The sequence below is a fragment of the Vitis vinifera genome, chromosome 8 (assembly GCF_030704535.1).
Source record: "Vitis vinifera cultivar Pinot Noir 40024 chromosome 8, ASM3070453v1".
In the NCBI taxonomy this organism is placed as follows: Eukaryota; Viridiplantae; Streptophyta; class Magnoliopsida; order Vitales; family Vitaceae; genus Vitis; species Vitis vinifera.
In genome coordinates this window covers 3,340,394-3,363,032 of record NC_081812.1, presented here as the reverse complement: position 1 = coordinate 3,363,032, position 22,639 = coordinate 3,340,394, and the positions used below count along the sequence as shown (strand labels likewise).

The following is a 22,639-nucleotide window of genomic DNA, read 5'->3' as shown; positions in this document are numbered from 1 at the left end:
CCTAAGTCCCTTGAAAGAAACACGAAATGTGGCCTTCACTATTTTTTTTTTCTTTTTTGGTTTTCATTCTTCATGCTCTATTTTCTTAGTCGTTTTTCTCTGTTTTTCTATGGGTATTTCAGGTGCATAGCCGTATGTGCATCACTAGTTGATGGTGCTAGAGAATGGCTTTTAGATGTTGTTAGAATTTGGTACCCAAGTTTGGAAGAAGAGAACAGGCTCTATGGTTTCTCATGTGACTGTTCTTTTGTGGGAAAGATTGCTTGGCACCGATCGAGGCATGGTTTGTGGTGAATGTATGGTTTAGGTGAAAGATGGGAACCGATAGAAAGACATTTTCTTGATTTTTTGGTGAGTGTTGAGGTTCTTATAGGGTGGGTTTTGAGGAGTTTTCAAGGTCGTAAGGAGAGAGGGTTGCATTATTCACTATAGTGAATATATGTAAGAAACTGCCTTTTGAGTGCAACACCTTTCATGTTGGCTATCCCTTCATTTTCGTTGTTTTTCCTCTCATTGGGGTCTCTGCATCTCTTGATGCTCTTATTGATATTACTGGCGGAAAGGTAAAGATTCATGTACTAATGGCTCTTGCGGCCTCCGCATTAGTATTTATGAGAAACCCGTTGGAAGGTGGTTTACTTCTTGTGATGTTTAACCCGACTCATATTGTTGAAGGGTATTTCACTAGTCGCTCAATGGTGGGTGTTGAGGAATTGAAGAAAAATTATCCAGATTTCGCTCTTGTTTTGGAAGTGAATAATAATAAACCACCTAAATTCTCTCATTTGGCATACAAAAAGGTCCCTTTAGTAGTTGCTTCTCATTTGAAGAGATTCAAGACAGATGACACTTATGTGGAAAATATTGATAAACACATGGAGTCCCTTTAGAATTGGATTTGCTACCATACACCAAAGAAAGGGTGTGTACACTTAAAGAGGAAGCAACAGGTTGGTTTCTGTTCATGAACTTTATGAGAGTGTGTGTACACTTAAAGAGGAAGTAGCAGGTTGGTGGTCAAAACATTCGTATGTTGCACAAATTCGACAGTCAAAAGGGTAGTGGAATTAGGTCCAAATGTAGCAAAAAACTTACGTTTTTTTTATGGGACTTTAAATTGTGGGTCCCTTAGGATCAGGGCTAAAAGATAGTGATAGTCATGTAAGGATGGTGGCAGCTAGTGGGGTTCTGAAATTATATTACATATCAGCTTCAGCACGTAAATTCCCAATTGTGCACCCTGTTCATGGTTACCTTCCTACAAATACACAAGATTTTGGTGGTATGGATGATACTTTGTCATCTCAGATGCAGCTATAATATCAGTTCACCTGTTGAGACCCCTTCTTACTGAGATTTCTTGATCTAAAATTGGTTTGTTAGAAAAGAACTACACCTCTTAGGTATTAATGATTTGATCCTTGCTTCTAGTTTTCACTCAACCACAGACCCTTTAGATTCAAAATTCGTTTCGGCAAATTTAGAACACTTGTAAAAAATTTCCAAAACTTGTATGACTTTCCTCACTTCTTGAACTTAAATTTAAAGTTTTGTTTGAGTTAGAAAGTCATTCTAGAATAGAAGATATAAATGAGTTTTTAGAGGGGCTCTATTTTCACTTGGTTCTAGATACTCGAGATCTTTTTGAAAAAATAAAATACCAGATGACTTTATAAATTTAGTTCAATATTTTTTCTCAATTCTAGGCTTCTTTAAATTGATCTTAGATATATGAAATATTAGAAAATATGTCTTTTTGAGGGAGATATGATTTTTCAAAGTTGTGCCTACTGTGCATACTGGATGCTAGACATCTGATTAGCTTGAGTGTTTTAAAAATATTTTTGAGTACTATATGACCCTGAATTTAATTTTTATGTCATATAGACACTTTTTACTATGTGTGTGATTTTTTTTATTTATGATTTTATATGATCATTTATTATTTTTTTTAAAAATTCGTTTATAAATATCACGTTTTCTTATCAAATCTGGACTTTGTAGAACCTTTAGGTGTCTTTGTTGTGATCTGTCCTTTGAATGAGTGTTTGGCTTTTGGTATGTTGATTTAGATGTGTAGGAATTGTCTCCTGAAATTTTTCGTAATTAAACTCCACTCTAAGCCATTTTTTCAGAAATTGTTTTATGATGCTTCCTTTTCTAACTACATGCTGATGATTTTATACTTTACTTGAAATTGTTATTATTTTTGGAGTCATTCGATTTATCTTAGCTCGATTTTGGCTTTGACATTGTATATTTTATATAATTTATGTTTTCCTTAACCACTCTAGCATTTTTGGAGAAATCTTACAAAATATACTTGTTATCCAGGTATGTTCTCTATCATCTAATTCCAAAATTCTATGAAAATGCATGTTATCATGAGCTATATCCATGTTTTGATTTAATCCTTGGGTGCTTAGACGTATGTTTGACTCACTTGGATAAAATGCATGTTGTGTGTTATATTTCTATACTAACTTTGATGTTTTATGATAACGCTTAAGATGCAAATCAAGTACGCACCCTTTGACTCTCTTTTATAATCATGATTTGACTTTCTAGCTTAATATATTAATTCTAAAATCACCTTAGTCTACTTAGGTACTCTTAATCAATTAATTAATTGTCCCATTCCCCTCAACTTAGTTAGTAGAGATCTTTGTAGGGCTTAGAGGGGTGTTACGGTCTTTACTGTACCTTTCCGATAAGTAACCTGACCCTCGAGTCTAATCTGGTTTTTCACAGGCCACCTTTTCCAAATAAGGAGTCACACTTAGAGTTTTCTTTCTTATTTTGTTTACCCTTTAAAAATAAAACAAAAATAAGTGGCGACTCCAAGTCATTTTCTAAAAAATAAATCATTTTCAAAATAAAATCGAGCTCGCCATCGAGTGGAAGCGTATGAGCCGAAATGCAGGGTCCACAATTATATTTATAGCTAAATGTGTACATGTAACAAAAAATTTTGCTCATTTGCATATAAAAAAAGTTAAACTTTATTTGTTATTCATTTTAAATAACATATTATTAATAATTATTATTTTTAAATTATAATTATTTATTTTTAACAAAAAAATTACCAAGATATTAATATCATTATGTTTTTAATATATACTAAAATAATATATTTTTTATAAAAAAATATAATTTAAGATTTTATTATAATATCACTATTAAATTTATAATTTTTTAAAATACTAAATCTTTTATGTAAAAGAATTAAAATAAGTTAAATAAATTTAAAATAATATATAAAAATAATTTATTATTTTAAATATATTTTTTCACTTATTTTCTTCATTTTTATTTTTATTTTTCTCATATTTTTTTCTCAAATGATTCGTCAACAATAAAATTTTCGTCTAAAGTGCGTATGAAAATAAATAAATAATAATAAATGTGACTTTATTCCTTACCTTATAATAATGCCTTGCACTTTTGGGGGTTGGCCATCTTCCAACCGCCACCCTAAGAAAAAGAAAGTTTCCAAGTTCAAATATTTATAACCCACGTACATCAAAATGACAGTTGGCCTGACTACGTGTCACATATCCATCAAACTGACGGTTGGCCTGACTACGTGTCACATATCCATTAAACCAACGGTTGGCCTGTCTACGTGTCCTCCGAATGCAATAAGAATATTATTGATACATAATTAATGGATTATATTTTAAAAATATTTTCATTAAAAATCTTGAAAATTTTGATATTTTTAAAACTTTTAATTAATAAAAAATCTGTGTCACATTTTTCTTATCTAAAGTATGAATACATCAAGTAAAATTGTGTTGTGAGAACAAATAAATTAATAAGGAATAAAATAATCAACATAAAAATATTCGGGTTTTAACTAATATAATAATATCTTTATGTATGAAAGAAAATCTTTTCATTTTATCATATAGAATATTATAGAGAAAAAAATCAAATATAACTATTAATTTTTAAGACATCCTATATTTCCTTACTCTTTATATCCATATTCTAAATAATGAACCTCTCGCTCCACCTTATATAGTCTTTATAAACTCATATTCATCTGATAACTTTTTTTCTCGTAATTTTCTAAAAAAATATAATATTATAATAAATATTATATATAATATTATTTAAAAAATAATTTATATTAATTAGGAATTTAAGACACTTTTCATTTGATTAAATTTTATATTATTACTTATATTTTCCGAAATATTTCATTAAAAAAATGAGATAATACTGGGAAAAAAATAATTTCCATATATTAAAAATTACTTATATTTTTGTCATTTCTTTTTTATATTTTAACCTTATTTTATTTAAAAAATGTTGGGCTTGAAATAGAGATTAAAAAAATTATTTAATTGAATTTTTAGACAAAAGATATTGTATTTAATGTTTTTAATAGAGGGTGGTCATTTTATTTTTCCATGTAATTTTCATGATTTTATAAAAGAAATTATGCTTAGAATATCAAAAATTAATTCTATGAAATTTGAAAAGAAAAAATGAAAAGAAAAGAGAGGCAATAGGCGAAGAAATGAGAGATAGAAAGAAAGTCCCTAGAAAATTTTATTAAAGCGGTGTTTGGTTGTTGGCAACTTGGCATCTAAATCCTGAAAGGGGTGGCAAAACTCCAATACAGACAAACTCAACAGCCACACGTTCGCCATTTCCCACAGATCTCAAGGGCTTTTCTGTCCAAATATTTTGGTGAGACCACCCGGAAGGCGTTCCTTCGGCTTCAATTACTTTGATTCCATCTCTGTGCCTTTGAGGGAGGGGTATATTCCCTGATTCCATTCTCTGCTTCTTAACGCACAACTCTCCACCCATTTCTCAGATTTTTAACAACTTTCAGGTGATGATTTCGTCTTCCCATCTTCTTTATTTGGCATTTTGTGTTTTTTGTTTCTGGGTTGTTTTGATTTGGGGTTGTTCAGTGTATTTTCTGTGCGTTTGTGTTTGTTTATGGGGTGGCTTTTCATTGTTTTTGTGTGATTTTTTGAGTGTTTGTTGATGGGTACTGGTTATCTGATTTGTTGGCGGATTTTGAAGCTACCATTTTTAGGTGGGTGGGTGTTTGTGCTGTTCCACCAATCTCTGGTTTTGGGGCTTCTGTGTTTTGTCGAAATTTGTGATTTTGTGTATTGGGTGTTGTTTGTTTTGATATATCTTGATCAAATTCATGGGTTTTTGGACCTGGGTTTCGAGTTTTGCTGCTTGATCCATTGTTTTGCATCGCGGTAATTCTCATTTTTGGTTCGTAGTTTTTATTTTGCCAGCATATTGGTGTATTGAATGTCTGATTTGACTGGTAGATAGTTGTTTTCCTTTATAATAATTCAATTCGTCTTTGAAACACATGAGTCTTGACCAATGGGTGCATCTTCTTGTGCTGTTCTTGCATGTAGATCAGATTTGGTATCCAATCTGAAATTGAAATAATCCTTCCATGGCTGAATGGTTTTGGATATCTTTCAAAGTTAGGTCAATTATCTTACATTCAGTTTAGTTTCTAGTATATTTTGTGCTAGTGGTGAAAAACTTTTGTTGTGGCTTAAATTCCATAATGTTCAAAGTTTTTCTGTGAATGTTGTTGTTCACTGAGAAAATGGATGTCCAAACTCATACCTGTTGGCTGGACTTCTTTCCATCTTTGACGAAAGGAAAAAGAAGTATAGTTTTAAAATTAGCTGTGGATCTGTGTTTATATAATTTTGCACACATTCTTACTAACATTTATTAAAACCGCCTCTTGGGCTATATGCATACGTCTTCCTGATTTGTCTAAAGGATTGTCTTGTCCACCTATAATTGCATTAGAGGCATTTCTGGTACTCTACCGGTGATGGTTAACCAGATAGATCTCTATGTTTAGTTTACATGGTCTTCTTTATTACATGGATATCATGCCCTTTTCCCGAGTATTATGGACCACTGCATGTCTCTTGTTGGAACTTGGCATAAAATATCAAATATTATTATTAGAACTTTAATATAGATAATTTTTCAATTTTCAACTGTGTACAAATGCATGTAAACTATGACCCATCTCAAGCTTGTTCTCCTGAAGTTCAAGATTCATCAATGAGAATCCCTGCACTCTCAGGTGGGTCTTTATAACAAGCACTGAACATAAAGTACAACTTGTTTTCTCTTTTCCACATATTTGGTGTCATAATTTTTACAAGAAAATGTTGAATTTTTTCAAATGCCAAAGTTGATGCTCCATTGGTGATTGGTCCTACCCCTGCACAACTTGCACCCATGTCCTCTGTTATCCACTGAGACTTCACTAAAACATGAATGCTACAGCGGTTCTGTTCTTGTTTATTGCAACGCCCCCAATTCTAAGTACTATCATCATTGTGGCTCTGTCATCAAACAGCTCCAACAAAGCCCAATTTCTCACAGTTTCATCTCTCTCTCTCTCTATTTGTGTCTCACTAAAACAATTTTCCGAGAAAGGATATAAGATCTGAAATTTTCTTTGCAGCTATACACACTTTTAGACATAAATTTGAGAAAATGTTAGATACCCTAAAAGATAAGTTAATGGAACAAGGGGCTCAGTCAATTGGTAAATTTTGGGAGAAGTAATTGCTTGTTCCTTGAACAGTTCTTTCATATTTCATGATGATCGGGTGCATTTATATAGTTCTACATTTCTTGTACTTACTGTAATAGCAATTCAACCCTTCCAATTAAATAGGGAAGTTTACATATTGTATTTGCTATAGTATATAAAAGTATGAATGTTATTGGCTTGTTCATGAATGATTTGTTGTTTAGTTCATTCCATTTTGATTTTTAACTATTGTATTTGTTCCAGAAGATATATCCTACTGACTTAAGAATTTCAAATGCAGCTTGTTGCTTACACCATTAGTTGGAGACTCATTTAAGGCCCATGAACTGTGATGGGAGTTTGTGAATGGCTGTTGCAACTGGTTTGTGTTCATAATACTGGAGGTGATGATGATGGGGGCATAGCAGTTAACCATTTTCAATCATGCATCTAAATGGCTTTCTCTTCATTTTCTTGATCATGAAATTCAAAAAGTGACTGCAACATGGACTAGGTTCAATCAATGTCTTCAAGGGCCACATTAGCTTGTTATCAGTTGGTGTGGACTAATTTCTTAACAGGATTTTGGACAATCTAGCTCTTGAAGTCACCTGGTGAAAAGGCATAATCATTGTTAGCTTAAGTGGCGAGAAGCAAGGAGTCAGCACTGGGATTGAAGTTATTATTTTGTCAAGGTTAGAGAGTATATATTATTGAGAAAAATATAGATTAATGGAGGGTTTAGTTCCACCTCCTGGCCAAAAGCAGAATCATCATACAGCTGCTCGCAAAATTGTATCAAGTGCATCTCTGACAGATCTGTGGCTGCTTGTGCGTGAAGGGTCCTTGGCTGATGTAGATTTGGCACTGGTGCAACTGAAGAAGAATGGAGGTAATATCAATTCAAGGAACAGCTTTGGCCTTACACCTCTTCATATTGCGACATGGAGAAACCACATTCCCATTGTTAGGAGGCTACTTGCAGCTGGTGCAGACCCTGATGCCAGGGTGTGTTAAGTCTTCTGATCTGTTGGCTCATTTGAATGTTTTCATGTCATTTATGGATGTCTTCTAAGTTTTGTTTCTCGATAAAGGTTTAGGGTTAATGTGTGCATTATTAACTAATTTTTATTTTTATCCTTTTTCAGATGCAAATGAATAAATGTAGTTCATTATGCTGACTACTAGTTTTGTAAATTTCCCTTGATCAGTTGTTGAAGCGATTTCAAAGATTTCTACTTTTTTGTTAACATTGTGAATGCTCTTATATTTTCCTTGATATGTATATCCAATTTTTTTGGAGATATTTGTTTTCTTGATTCTGCTGTAAGGATGCTTACTAAATAACCTATCACAAAAAAAAAAAAAAAAAAAAAAAAAAAAAAAAAAGGAATGAAAGAAAAGAAAATGCTTACTCAGTAATTGGCTGTTGAAACATCAGTAGTGTTGATAGGCCAGCACTAATTGGGAAGAATTAATATGCAGCTGTTACTTTTTTTGTAGAACTGACTAGTCCCCATAACTACATTTGTTTTCTATGCTTATATCTTTGTTTGCTTCTGTTGTGAAGGGGATGATAGTAGATTCTGCATATGCAGGAAGACTTATATGTGGGCTTTATAAAGCAGGAATACTTTAATTCCTCTTCTACATGATCCTTCTCATTTTCTGTGTCAGGATGGAGAATCGGGATGGAGTAGCCTTCATAGGGCTCTGCATTTTGGTCACCTTGCTGTGGCAAGTATTCTTCTTCAGTCTGGTGCATCTATTACATTAGAAGACTCTAGATCCAGAATACCGGTGGATCTCGTTTCTGGGCCTGTGTTTCAGGTTGTTGGCAGTGAACGTGATTCAGGTGGTTATTGCACTTGTCAATTTATTGAATCATGTGGTTGTTGGAAATCTTTAGGGATAACCTGAGTGACTTTTCATGTCTGTTTAGTTGCCACGGAGTTATTTAGTTGGGGAAGTGGTGTGAACTATCAACTTGGAACTGGGAACACTCACATACAAAAGCTACCATGCAAAGTTGATTCACTTCATGGCACTTTCATTAAATCAGTTTCTGCTGCAAAGTTCCATAGTGTTGCAGTCAGTGCTCGTGGAGAAGTCTATACTTGGGGTTTTGGGAGAGGGGGCCGTCTTGGGCACCCTGAATTTGATATCCACAGGTATAAGGTCTTTTAACAATGTTAATCTGAACTTGTGAGTCGGGTTTAAAATTCCAGGACAATTTAGAAGTTAATAGTTTGTTTACAGTTCAAGCCACAGTCTCCTGCTTTAAGACTGTTTCAGTTTTGAAAAATTTCAAGCTTTGGGGTGCTATTTCATATTCAATTAGCTCCCTTTTGTAGCCAAGTTTGAATTATAAACCTTGCAGACAAAAGACATAATTGCATTTATGTACACAGCAATTTATTGGCATGCATATGTATCCTTATACATAACACACATTCATATATGGATAGATACAGAGACACACTGTTTATGTGAATGTGCATATGCTTTCTTTTCTCATTAAAGATTTCATCTTTGCATGTCCCTCTTCTTGTCTGCTACAATTTCATATATATTGTGGAGGTGAAAAGTATAGATGGCTAATTTTTTGCCAGAGGTTTAGCTGCATGGGGCAAAAAGTGAGAAGCTCAATGCCAGTATGGCCTACATGTGAAAATGGGATGCTTGGCTATGTGGCTATGTGGCTATGTGGTGCAGCACAAGATCATCTAATCTAAAAGAGAACACTGTTCAGACTCTGAAGGCTCTGCAGTACTATGAATTGCTCTCCTTTTATGTGAAAGGGAATCTAGGCCTGGCCACACTTAATATATTTCAAACTACCAAAATTAATATTCTAAATATTGTACTAACGTAAAGAAACTTGGTACTCAATGACACTTTCTTCCAATCACAAATTTTCAATTATTCACATGTCACCATAAATCTTGTGAAAATAAGTAAAATGTTTAGTCTTCCTAATCTATGAGATGTACTTATTGGACTTGATCAATTTGTAAACTAATTGATTCTCTATTGATGCAAGAGAATCCTCTCTTGAGTTTGATCTCTTTTCTAAGTCCTGCTTGTAAATTCATTTTCTGCACCTGCACAAGATAGATGGCATCCCTTTTGTTTGTGTTTTACCATCAATTCTCTTGATAGTCTATTTGATCTTAATTGTGCTTCGCTGAGTTCAGAGTGAAGTCTGTTATGCATCGACTAAATTCTTTGTAAACTAGAAGAAACCTTTTCCTCTGAGATGTTTTAATAAAAAAATTCCCAAATATTTAAAATCATCCAACTCTTGCTGAATAAACCAATCCACTCAATGGTTCTAGATCAATGAGAATCACCCATTGGGCTTGATCTTTGATTTGACTGATTTATTACTTGTGATGCTTGACTGCAACAATACTTTTGTTATCAAATCTCCATCACTAGGAAAATTCCCTTTTTAGTTGTTTGTAGTTTTTAACTAAAGAACTTGCGCATCATCAATCGAATGCCTTTTTCTTTATTCTTTGCAGTGGTCAAGCTGCAGTTATCACTCCCCGCCAGGTGACTATGGGTTTAGGTTCACGCCGGGTAAAGGCAATTGCAGCAGCTAAACATCACACTGTTGTTGCAACAGAGGGTGGGGAAGTGTTCACTTGGGGATCCAATAGAGGTAAACTTTTAGCGGGTATTTTAGACTAAGTTCTGAATTTGAGTTTGCCAATCCAATCAATTGGTTATGATTGTTGAATCCAGCTCTGTTGGCCATATTACATCTGAATCACTTACCTACCATCTTTTTGCTTATCAGAAGTGAACAAACGCCGATTTGTTCTACTTGTGTCGTAGGTTAATTAAAAAAAATGAACAAGTAAGAAAAAATGTTTTAGTCAATTACATTCTACTACTTTTGATGATTCATGAAATTCGAATTTCAAATGATGTTATTTAGAGGGTCAGCTTGGATACACTTCTGTGGATACCCAGCCCATACCTCGACGAGTGAGTTCCCTGAAGTCAAAAATTGTTGCTGTTGCTGCTGCAAACAAGCACACTGCTGTAATTTCTGAGTCCGGTGAAGTTTTTACATGGGGCTGCAATAAGAAGGGTCAGCTTGGTTATGGCACCTCTAACTCAGCTTCCAATTACACTCCAAGAGTGGTTGAATACTTGAAGGGAAAGGTTCTCAAAGGAGTTGCAGCTGCAAAATATCATACAATTGTTTTAGGAGCTGATGGAGAGGTAACTTTAAGCATATTTATGTCATAGTAAAATTTTTTCCCTGTTGTTATTTTTGAATTCATGCATCTGGTTGACTATGCCTGGCAGATATTCACTTGGGGTCACCGACTTGTTACTCCAAGACGGGTTGTCATTGTTAGAAATTTAAAGAAAAATGGAAGCACTCCCTTGAAGTTTCACCAGCGGCTTCATGTGGTTTCCATAGCTGCAGGGATGGTCCATAGCATGGCTCTTACAGAAGATGGCGCGATATTTTATTGGGTTTCATCCGATCCTGATCTAAGATGCCAGCAGGTTTTGCTTGAGTGAACTTGGTGTGCCTTTTGAATTTCCATTTGTCCCAAGTGAAACAGGTTTCTTAGTTTTCATCTCTGCTCCTTTGCCTCTTCTGGTTTTATGTAGGTATATTCTCTGTGTGGAAGAACTGTATCCAGCATTTCTGCAGGAAAGTACTGGATTGCCGCAGTCACAGCTACAGGTGATGTTTATATGTGGGATGGGAAGAAAGACAAGGATACGACACCTGTTGCAACAAGGTTACATGGTGTAAAGAGGTCTACCTCGGTTTCAGTTGGTGAAACACATCTTTTGATTGTTGGTTCTCTCTATCATCCTGCCTATCCTCCCAGTGTGGCCAAGAACCCTCAGAAAGTAAAACCAAAGGTTGGGGACGAATTAGAAGAATTAGATGAAGATTTTATGTTTAATGATATGGAGTCCGATGGAGTCCTATCTACTGTACAAAAGGATGATGCTGGGAATAGGACCATACCAAGCTTAAAAAGCCTTTGTGAAAAGGTAGCAGCAGAGTGTCTGGTTGAGCCCCGAAATGCTGTACAAATGCTTGAAATTGCAGATTCACTGGGAGCAGATGATCTGAAGAAGCACTGTGAGGTATCTCCCTAATAGACTATCATCATTTTCCTCAAATATGTTCATATTCTTTAAAAAATTTCAGAAAAAAAATGTTACGATTTGATGTTTTTTGGCCAAATCCAGGTTTGTTGGCAGAAGTCACAAAACATTTGAAACTTTATAACTCCCAAAATGTGTGCCACATCTTTGTTCAGCATGTTTGTCTGGCTTTATCACGTAAAATTCAGCAATCCATTGTAGTAATTTCACAACACTTCTTTTTTTTTAAAAAAAGGAAAGAAATTATAGTTTCTTCAGCATATATATCTGAGACAACCCCCACCCCCCATTCTTGAAATTTTGATGTCTTTGTTTGCAATATTTTGAAATGGATCTCTACCATCTGGATCCATATGCTTATCAATTGTATCTGTACAATTCTTCTGGTAAGTGCTATTCAAAGTCTAAGTTGTCTCTGGTTGATTCTAACGTGATGGGGTATTGATTGGTTGTGGAAAATGGATTTGCTGTGTGTTAAAATTGGATGATAAGCTGAAATACAACATTAGTCAGCATGGTGGAGGGGTCAGCTGCCATATATATATATATATATATATATCTATATCATATGCTTCTATCTAATATTGTTATATTCACATTATTTGTTTATTCTTGTTAAAACACTTGGGAGGGTTTGAGTTTTGCTGCTGTTCAATATTATATGTAGCACCAAGTTTCTGGTTTAGTTCCAAATAAAGGACAGGAAGCTGTTGCTCCTGTTTATATACTATATAAGTAGCTCCATAATTTTCCATCATTGACCCCTATCTTATGGGTCCCAAGTCATAACTAGTAGTGATATAACCTAGTTTTGGATGTCATTGAGCTTTCCAAAGACAAAATGTGCACTATGGGATGTAATGCCCAGATTTAAACTTCAGGAAACATTTGAATATTTGGATGAATTTTTTATAATAGAAATGTGTTCTGAAATGCTGAATTGTGTAAGTTTCTAATTCTTACATGCACAATTTAATTCAAACATAATGTTCATAATATGCCAAATGGAAATTAAAAGAGTTCTTTGTTCCTTTATTCCACATGTACTATTAATGCCAAACTTTGAAGGACTATGCATTATGTCTGTTTAGCATAGTATATGTTTGTATCCCATAAGTAATTGATTGTTGGAAATAAAATTAAAACAAAAAATATTAGAACCTTTAGGCTCCATTTGGATCATGGAAAGTTTGAGGGAAAAGACAAAAGAAAGAAAATAAAGAAGGAAAAGGTGAGGATTTGAAAATTTACCAGCCTTTAAATAATTTTAATTATATATTATATACAACCTCAAATTTTCCAGGGCAAATCATCAAGAGAGTTTGAGATCCCTTTCTATCTTTTCTCTTTTTCCTAGTAATTTTGAAGATCCAAGCCAAGTGTAAAGAACTGAACTTTTGAAAGTTACAGATGGCATTTGTACTATTACAAATGTACCATGCATTAAAATGAAATGCCCAAGGACCATGAAGCCATTAATACTCTAGAAGTTCGGGGACTATTGCGTCATTCTTACTTGGATATTAACATTAACCTAGGGTGGTTATCCTCACTTGTCCAATGGACTGTTTTCTTTGCAATCTGCCTTGCATTTTTGTTCAGAAAAGACACTACAGCATCTGATTTTACATTATATGCTGTTGGATTAATTTTGGAAGTTAAGATTATCTAATAGATAGCTTTTTGCATCTCCATTCCCATGCAAGTGTACAATAATTATTTCTATATGGTGGTTCATCCTTTTTCAACTTGGAGTGTCAAAATGTTTTGCTCATCAAGCTACCCATCTCAATAATGTGCATGCAGGACATTGCTATTCGCAACCTGGACTATATTTTTACAGTCTCAGCACATGCTATTGCAAGTGCATCACCTGATGTTCTTGCTAATCTTGAGAAATTGTTGGATTTGAGGTCATCTGAACCGTGGAGTTATCGAAGACTCCCAACCCCAACTGCTACTTTTCCTGCTATTATTGATAGTGAAGAGGAGGATAGTAAGAGTGACTTACTAAGAACTCGTGACAACCACTCAAAGAAACCTGCCTCAAGGGAAGAAAGAGATCAGAGATTAGACTGCTTTTTACAACCCAAAGATGATCCCAATCAAGGCACTTTCAAACTTGTTCGAGCTTTATGGAAAAAGTTGCAGCAGATTGAGATGCTTGAAGCAAAGCAATCCAATGGGCATCTTCTTGATAACCAGCAGATTGCAAAGCTTCAAACAAAGTCGGCTCTTGAGATCTCACTTGTTGAACTTGGTGTTCCGTTTGAGACAATACAGGCAAAAGCATCATCTTCAGTTTTACCAGATGGAAAAGGGAATAGAAAGGTGGAGGTATCAAGAAAACAGAGGAGAAAGAGCAAGCAAGTGGTAGCACAAGTTGAAGCTGTGTCTGTTAATTGTGGGACTGATTTAGAAGCCAATCCTGTAAGGGGTCTCTTGGATGCTGAAATCCCACAAGGTTCAGATCATAAGGTAAGGTTTCAAAACTTTCAGAACTCCTTTATCTATCAATATTTAAAAATATGTGCTGTTTCTAGGTGACATTTTTTTGACTGGATGTGGGATTTTAAGTGGTACATCCAGTGTTACAAATTTCTTTCTAGTAGGGAGTTGACATTTTGGGCCAGGAAAGTTTAATATGATCATGTTTTATTGACATGATCATGTTTTAAAGTGGGATGCAGATTTCCAAGTTCTGACAGAAAATTGTGTTTCTGAGGTAATTTTGATCCATTGCTTTCTGTTCCAACTAAGAAACAGCCTGACAATTTTGACCATCAAAACAGCTAAGCTAAGATTATGGTCTCCAGTTTCCACTTGGAGAAGATGATCACCTTATGTAACATCAACACACAAATGTTTTTGCTAGGGATTTACATATGCCAGTGACAATCTCATCCAGTAGATTCTCTGATGAAAAAAAAAAAAAAAAACTGTTAATGTTTGAACTTAACTGAATTATCTGACTTCCTCAAAATTTTCCCAAGAATGCATAATTAATTGGACAATTTCTATCTTTGGTTGGGTCAATTGTCCAAGGCCTACTTGATTATTTAGAATGTAGCTCCTTTGGATCTTGATGTCTTAACGTTTGTAGAGTTCTCTGACTCTATGTGTTTCAAGTTAATGACAAGTGGGAAATGATAAAATATAGAAAAATAAAAAGGTTCCTACTTGATTATTTAGAATGTACCTCCTTTGGTTCTTGATGCCTTAACATTTTGTAAGGTTCTCTGAATCTATTTATTTCAAGTTAATGACAAGTTGGAAACAATAAAATATAAAAAATTAAAATAGAATATTTGAAAATTTTGTTTAATTTGTTGGAACTGTGGCATTTGGTAGGAGGGGGATGCAGAGTTTGAAGGAACTCCGACCAACCAAGTCACTAAGGAGTCCCCTTTCTGCATACAGAAGAAAGAAATCTTAGAATTGCCAAAATGTAAGAGTTCAACAGCGTTGAAGAAGAAGAACAAGAAGGGTGGGCTTTCTATGTTTCTGAGTGGTGCTCTTGATGATGCTCCTAAAGATGCTCCTCCTCCACCAACACCTAAAAGTGAAGGCCCTGCATGGGGAGGTGCAAAAATTTCCAAGGGACTCACATCACTTCGTGAAATCCTGGATGAGCAGAGCAAAACAAAGGAGAGTCAGCCAACTAGTGGTAAAGATCAGGTGGAATACCTTTCTGATGATAGAAGCAGTGGGAAGATCAAATTGAGTTCATTTTTACCCTCCAATCCTATACCTGTGGTCTCCGCTTGCACATCACAGGTGTCCGATGGAGAAAAATGTACACCTCCTTGGGTGTCTTCAGGGACACCACCCTCTCTTTCAAGACCATCTCTTAGGCACATCCAAATGCAGCAGGTATAGGGATTTACATCCCCTTCTCTCTCTCACACACACACATCAGAGCGCTTGCAAAAAACACATGCATGTTCATGCATACACTCACTCACCCATCCACTGTAATTGCCTGTTGATTATAAAACTTGATAATGGAGATTTTGGGAGATGAATTTGTCCTTTAATGTTAAAACTTGGTTACTCTAATCACCTGTTTGTGTAAAATTCATACTGCAGATTTGTTACAGAATTTTTGATCTACTATTAAAGTTAGGTGGCAAAAGAGGAATACAAAGAGAATTTAAATTGATGGAAATTGTTGATGTCATGAAATGTCTGTAACTCTTCCTTTGCAAGTTATGGATTCCTAATTTACCAGATAGTTGCTGCCCCGTATTTTGCTCATGTATTGTACTTCTATCTTCAAATTGCCACTTCAAACTTTCCCTGTGTGTTTGTCCAATTACAAGCCTGCAGTTTGGAGTTCTCTTTGTTTTTCTGCCATATTCTAATTTATTAAATTCAGTGTTTTTTCATTATATTCTTGCTGACAATTGTTCCCTCTTTTATCATGATGCAGGGTAAAAAACTGCAGACTCTTTCCCACAGCCCAAAGGTAAAAACAGCTGGATTCTCAATTGCCACAGGTCAGGGCTCACCATCAGACTCCACTGGGCCAAACCGCTGGTTCAAACCGGAGGTTGATACACCCTCATCAATCCGTTCGATTCAGATTGAGGAAAAGGCTATGAAGGACCTCAAGCGCTTCTACAGCAGTGTTAAGGTTGTCAAAGACCATTCTTAGGAAGGCCATGTGGTATTGCATTTTCAGGTAGCGATTGAGGCTCTCTTCTTTTTTCGTTTTGTTTCAGTCAACTTCTGTAAATTGACTGTACAGATGATAATTGTACATTCAGCTCTTTCTAATTTATAGGGTAGTTGTCCTTTACTTCATCTTCTTCTTGCATCCCTTCTGCGATGTTTAAAAGCAGTAGGGATTTTAAGGTTAATAGATCTGTTAGCCTGTAGGACTTCACATGTGAACTTGTAATTTCTTTAGGATAAGTTGCAGTCTGTGGTCTCTGGTTTTGAGACATGAACAGTTTATGAACCTAGCTCATCAGCAACATCATCAAATAACCATTTTATTCTTTTTAAGCACTCCATGGATTCTGTTTTTTCTTTGAGGCTGAGGACACTTTGTAGTATTCATTTGATCTCTTGGATTTTCTTCTTTTTTCATCGTCTTCCTCTTCCTTTAAGCATGGATGACTTAAATTTTTAATGAACCTCATTAAGGGCCTATGCTTAGAACACTAGTCTGATTAAGTGATGACCTGACACTTTCTGCTTGCTTGTGATGAGCCCATCTTCCAAACACTTTCTACTACATCATTCCTCCTCAACCCAGGTCTCTCCATGCCTCTACTTGCTTAAGCATTTCATCAGATTCCAGCTCTCACGGGAGTTTTTGGAGTGAGAAGGTGCCTGAACAATGATTTCAAGTGTAACTCCGATACGCATCTCCTATGCGTCTGATAGATAATAGAGCTCTTGTGGCTTGACTCTATCTCTCATAAGTAGAGAACTTGTTTGTATGGTAAAGCTTCTTTAGTATTATTACACTTGCCTTTTCTTGATTTAGTTGTCGATATTGGGTCGTCCGGATAGTGTCAGGCTGAGCGTATAGTGTGGACTTGGTATCTGGGTTAAGTGGTAATAATTCATAGCCTATATCTGTCTGTGTTGGATAATGGTGCATTTTTCATCCCCACAGCCGGCTTAAGGAAGTAGGTGCTTCAACAGCTTCATCAACTGTAAATGATTACAGTCGTGGAGTAGATAGTGGCAAACTATGTCACATCCCAAATTTTGAACTCATTAGCTAATCTCCTAGTATGGATTCAACTAGTGTGCACAAAATTTGATGGAAACAAAACATTTTGGATTTGGATAAAAGGCTAAAAATTGGACATATTAGCAGAAGCTAAGGCATCTTATGGCGTTTCTAAAGTAGGTTACATTTCGATACTCATAGTACAATAGCATACATTAAGAGGAAAAGCCAATTTGGATCCCATGTTAGGTTTGTCGAAGTGATTTCGATACCAGAACCCTTGTTTCGATTCTTGGTAGAAAGGTAGGCAAACAAGATTGAAAGGATTCGATAGAGAGCAATGTAAATGATGTCATTTTTTGATACATGCTTCTGGGTATTGAAATAGGTCAATAAAGGAGAGCTTGCTAGGATTTTAGGGCTGCTTCAAAGCTATATCGATTGTGCATTGTGATACAAAATTTTTTTATCTGAGATAGTTGTCACTTTGTTGTTTTACTTTTATCTACTGGATTTAGATTTGTGATGTAATATTTCTGATTGGTTTTGAACACTTGGGTTTATAGATGCTTTGGGATGGATGATGTGGTAGTAGGGGAACTTATCACTTGGACTTTGTACTGCTATAAATAGATCATTAGAATGTTGGATTCAAGGGTTTTTGGCAAAAATTGGAGACAATTAGTAAAATTTTGAATTTGAATTTGAATTCCCCCTCCACACACCCTTTCTACTTTCGATCCTTTCCTCACTTTCTTGGCTGCCAAACAACGAAAATGAAGATCATTTCTCCATGTTTAGTGGCTAAACTTACTTACATCTAGAGAAGGAGTGCTCCAAAGTGAAGATCAAGGCTGAGAAGAGCATTTCTCTCAGGTAAAACTCATTGAAGTAAGAATTTTTTGAAAATCTCTCTTGGTATGGCATAAATGATGCTTTTATAGATTTATTGAATGCTCGTTCAAGAAATAAAATTCAATGATTTTCGTTTGGATCATTTATGAGCAAACTCGTGACTGGATCGTAGGATGGATTTGCTCTCAAACTCTATAGATGTAAAATTTTGAAAGATGCAAATGATTTTTATCTTGAAGAGAAGTCCTACTTTAGGTTCCATATTTATGATTCCTTCATTTAATTCTCTTCTTTTCAATCTCAATCGCTCAAATTTCTCTCCAAAAATCGTAAAAGCTTTGTTTGCTTTATACATTAATCCTTATGGAGATGACCTAACTACTATACTTAGCCATTACTTCTCTTTGGTTAAATTGATTTTTGGTTTTGAGAATTAGGGAATGTAATCATTTGAAGTTGAAAGACGATACAATTTATCACTTTCAAGCCAAAGTATTTAGAATTGGATAGAGTTGCAAGTTGTGTTGTTGGGAAAACAACCTTTACATCATAGTTAAAGGGTGTATGCAAATAAGATCATAAGCACAATGGAAAATGCCTACTTTTTAAAAAAAAATTACTTTAAGGTATTCTTAGAAAACATATCTTGATATTCTCAAATCTTTTTCCAATTCATAGTAGAAATCTTGAATATATCCTAATCGTTTATCCGATGACTCTCTCTTCAATCTTGGTAATGGAGAAGTGTGAGTTTCTGTATAGAGGGAGTTGTGGCTAGGGTTTCTTTCGAAATAAAGTGGAAGATCACAATTAATCTAACCCTAAACCCGAATGGCATTTATATAGACTCTCAACCGAGCTTAATCAATTAAGATCCATCCCATGAGCTTAGACCACTTAATCTAATCTAATCTAACGAGTCCATATTTAATTAATCAATCCAAAAAAATTTAATTAATTAAATAGAAAAAAGGAAAATTGATATAGTATAGAATCAAATCAAATGTTATATTATGTGACCGCTTCTAAGGACTACCTTAACACCTACCATAGATGTAACCAAAAAAAAAATGACATACCCATGGCAAGTGGATGGAAGGGGAATCTCAAATTGGCTTCAAAATGGGAATAGTATAAAATTGTTTTTCTATAGTTATGGAAGTTAGGAGCTTCTTTGCTTGGAATCAAACATACACCAATGTTTGGGTGCACAAAAGGGGCATCAGAACATGTCCTATGACAGGCAGTAGGAAAGAGAAAAGATACCTGGCTAAGTATAGGATGAGAGCAAGAAGACGAAAGTGTAGAAAAGAAGGGCATCGAAAGCAAGAGGAGAAGGCGGTTCTTTCACCAAAGGATACTAAAAAACATGGAAAAGGGGACTTTCTTCAAAGAGGCACAAATTTTGAAAATGTATTTAATGTCAGGCATTTGGTTTCGAAGAGATATTTGGTATGGGGTTAGTTGAGCCATCATTTCCAAACATGCTTCCTAGGCCTTCGGACGAAATAACATCCCTTCAAGGGTGAGATAGTCTTTTAACCCATGTGGTTACATTATCAGGTGATGCATGATCCATTGCAACTCTACAACCATTCCATGCATGAACTCAGAATCTAGAGTTCATCGTTGATGCCGTTTTGAATAATTTACAATGTGAGTCGGTTACTACATGATAAGGATATGGTCAACTTGGATAACAAGGATGACAACCGGGTAGGTTTGGAATGGCTGTATCTATGTCAACCATTTTCCGTTTATTTAAAATAATTTTTATCCTCGTTACATTAAAAAATTAAATAAGATATTTTTTTTAAAAAATATTTAATTTTTTTAATTCTATTAAAATAAATATATTTTATAAAAAATTTAAAAATTATAATTTTTTATAACATATTTTATTGAATAATATTTTATTATATATATTAAAAATAAGAAAATAAAAATTAAATTAAAACAGGACCATGCGGGATAAGACAATACCTGAACCCACTTTAAACCCATAATGAGTTTTAAAATAAAAATAAAAATCTCAAACACACCCTTAATCTGTTTATTTTAATTTTAAACTTGTTTCATTAGGGGCAGAGTGAGACGAATATTAAAAACAACTCGATCCATTGTCATCTCATAATAACTCATAAAGAAATTTCTATTGCTATCAACAAGGGAATAATTATACTTTCAATGTTATAAATAGAAGGCAAAAAGTCAAATAAAACCAAAGGATAATTGTTTTCCGCTACAATTATCATAAACATATTTACTTTAGTTGAAATAAAGAAATGAGAGTATTCCCCTCAAAATAAGCAAACTAGAAATATTAAGTTTAGTTTTTCGATAACACAATGACTTAGGGCATGAATTAACTCAAGTAGAAATATCCTCTTCCATTCTCAAGTGGTCCATAATAGTTTAACACCTAGTACTCTAACCATCAAATGCTAATTTATGATGAAAACACATCATATTATCTTCTTGTATCTTTCCATTATAAATAAGTTTCCATAAAAAATTAAATAAAAAATATAAATTATTAAAATAAAATATTAATTTCCACACAAAAATAAAATAATAAAAATAAAGAACAAAGTATAGGATGCATAGCTTTATTAATATATATATATATATTTTCACATTGATTTCCATATTTGGATGTTTTGTTTGTGCTTTTTTGGTCATAGACAAAATAAAATATAGTAGAGTTACACTTTAGAAACTTCAAATTAAATAAATTATAAGACTTATTATAAATAAAAATGATAATAGGGTAGATTTGGGATGGTTGACCCCATCCCAACCTTGTCCCGTTTATTCAAAATAATTTTCATCAACGTTTCATTAAAAAAATTAAATGAGATGGGGTGAGTATGAGATTCTCATACTTGTCTCCTTTAACTTTTTTTTTTTTTGAAAAATTTTAAATTAAAATTTTTTAATTACATTAAAATAAATATATTTGATAAGTAATTAAAATATTATAATTTTTATAACTTATTATATTTATTATTATTATTATTATTATTATAATTATTATATATATTAAAAATAGAAAAATTAAAGGGAGAATTATGTTTTGAGGGTAGATGAGCCCCCAAATTAACAAAAGGTTCATATAACTCTTCAAATTGAGCTCAAGACCCAATGAAAATATGGAAATTGAGTTGAAGGATATCATCCTTCAGTATTTCCAAAAATGCCCTTTGTTGATTTTGAGAAAAAAAATTAATATTTTTGAAAAATACTTTTATTTAATTTAATATTTTTAAAAAATACTTTTATGTAATTTAATATTTTTTAAAATACTTTTATTTAATTTAATATTTTTTTAAAATAAATTTATTTAATTTAAATATTTTTTTAAAATAAATTTATTTAATTTAATATTTAAAACAAATATTTAATTTAATATTTTTTAAAAATAAATTTATTTAAGTTAATATTTAAAACAAATATTTAATTTAATATTTTTGAAAAAAAAATTAATTTAATATTTTTGAAAAAAAAAATATTTAATTTAATATTTTTGAAAACTATTTTTATTTAATTTAGTATTTTTAAAAAAAAATATTGAAAAAAAATTATTTAACTTAATTTTATAAAATATTTTATATATGTTCTTAAATGGTATATTTGTCTATTACTATTTTATATCATTCAACTCAATTTGAAGAGTTATATGGACCTTTTGTTAATTTGGGGACCCATCTACCCCCAAAAGATAATTCTCCCAAAATTAAATTAATTTTATATATAATCATGACAGGGTAGAGAGGGATAAGGTAATACTCAACCCGTTTTGGGTTTTTAAAAAAATCTCAAATCCATTCAAAACCCAGTTATTAAATTTTCAAACATATCCCATTAGGGATGGTGTGGGATGGGTACCTGACAAAACCCACCCCATTGTCATTCCTAAATGTAAACAAAACTTTTAAAAATCTATTAAAATAAGAGTACTTTAATATTAAAATAAAATTAACAAAGGTATTAACATTAAAAATTTAAGTTAAAAAATAAATAATAAAAAAGAATAAATTAATTCTTAAAATTATTCAAAGAAATAAAATTAAGATAATGGATTCTTAAAAAATAAAAAGTAAGTGAATATTACACGTCAAAATTTATTTAGAGAAATGAAATAAAGATATGAAAGTTAAACCTATAATTTTATAGAATATATATATATATATATATTTAATTTATGTATTAAGTGAAATGAATATTTTATTTTATATATTTAGTTTAAAATTTTTAATTTTTAATTTTAACAATTTTTTTATCTTTGATTTGTTCCAGCAACTTAGGGAGTTATTATTCAATTTTAATAATAATAAAAAATAAGATAGATGTGTTTTCATCATAAGCATCAAACATTATGGACT

General features: G+C 33.2%; 1 protein-coding gene across 3 annotated transcripts; it reads left to right on the top strand.

Moving 5' to 3' along the window:
• Positions 1-4,596: 4,596 nt before the first annotated feature.
• LOC100261641 (uncharacterized) lies at positions 4,597-16,723 on the top strand. Of its 3 annotated transcripts, none has more exons than XM_019221745.2 (12): positions 4,597-4,849; positions 6,861-7,567; positions 8,237-8,414; positions 8,502-8,730; positions 10,087-10,226; positions 10,506-10,795; positions 10,883-11,089; positions 11,198-11,689; positions 13,517-14,188; positions 14,391-14,435; positions 15,062-15,583; positions 16,143-16,723. In XM_019221745.2, exons 2-12 carry the CDS (start codon positions 7,292-7,294, stop codon positions 16,365-16,367), a joined length of 3,276 nt encoding a protein of 1,091 aa, XP_019077290.1. In that variant the 5' UTR covers positions 4,597-4,849; positions 6,861-7,291; the 3' UTR covers positions 16,368-16,723. The 3 variants fall into 3 exon arrangements, with proteins under 3 accessions (XP_019077290.1, XP_002265056.1, XP_059594870.1); XM_059738887.1 differs by lacking the exon at positions 4,597-4,849 and adding an exon at positions 5,288-5,473; XM_002265020.4 differs by lacking the exon at positions 14,391-14,435.
• The last annotated feature ends 5,916 nt before the right edge of the window (positions 16,724-22,639 follow it).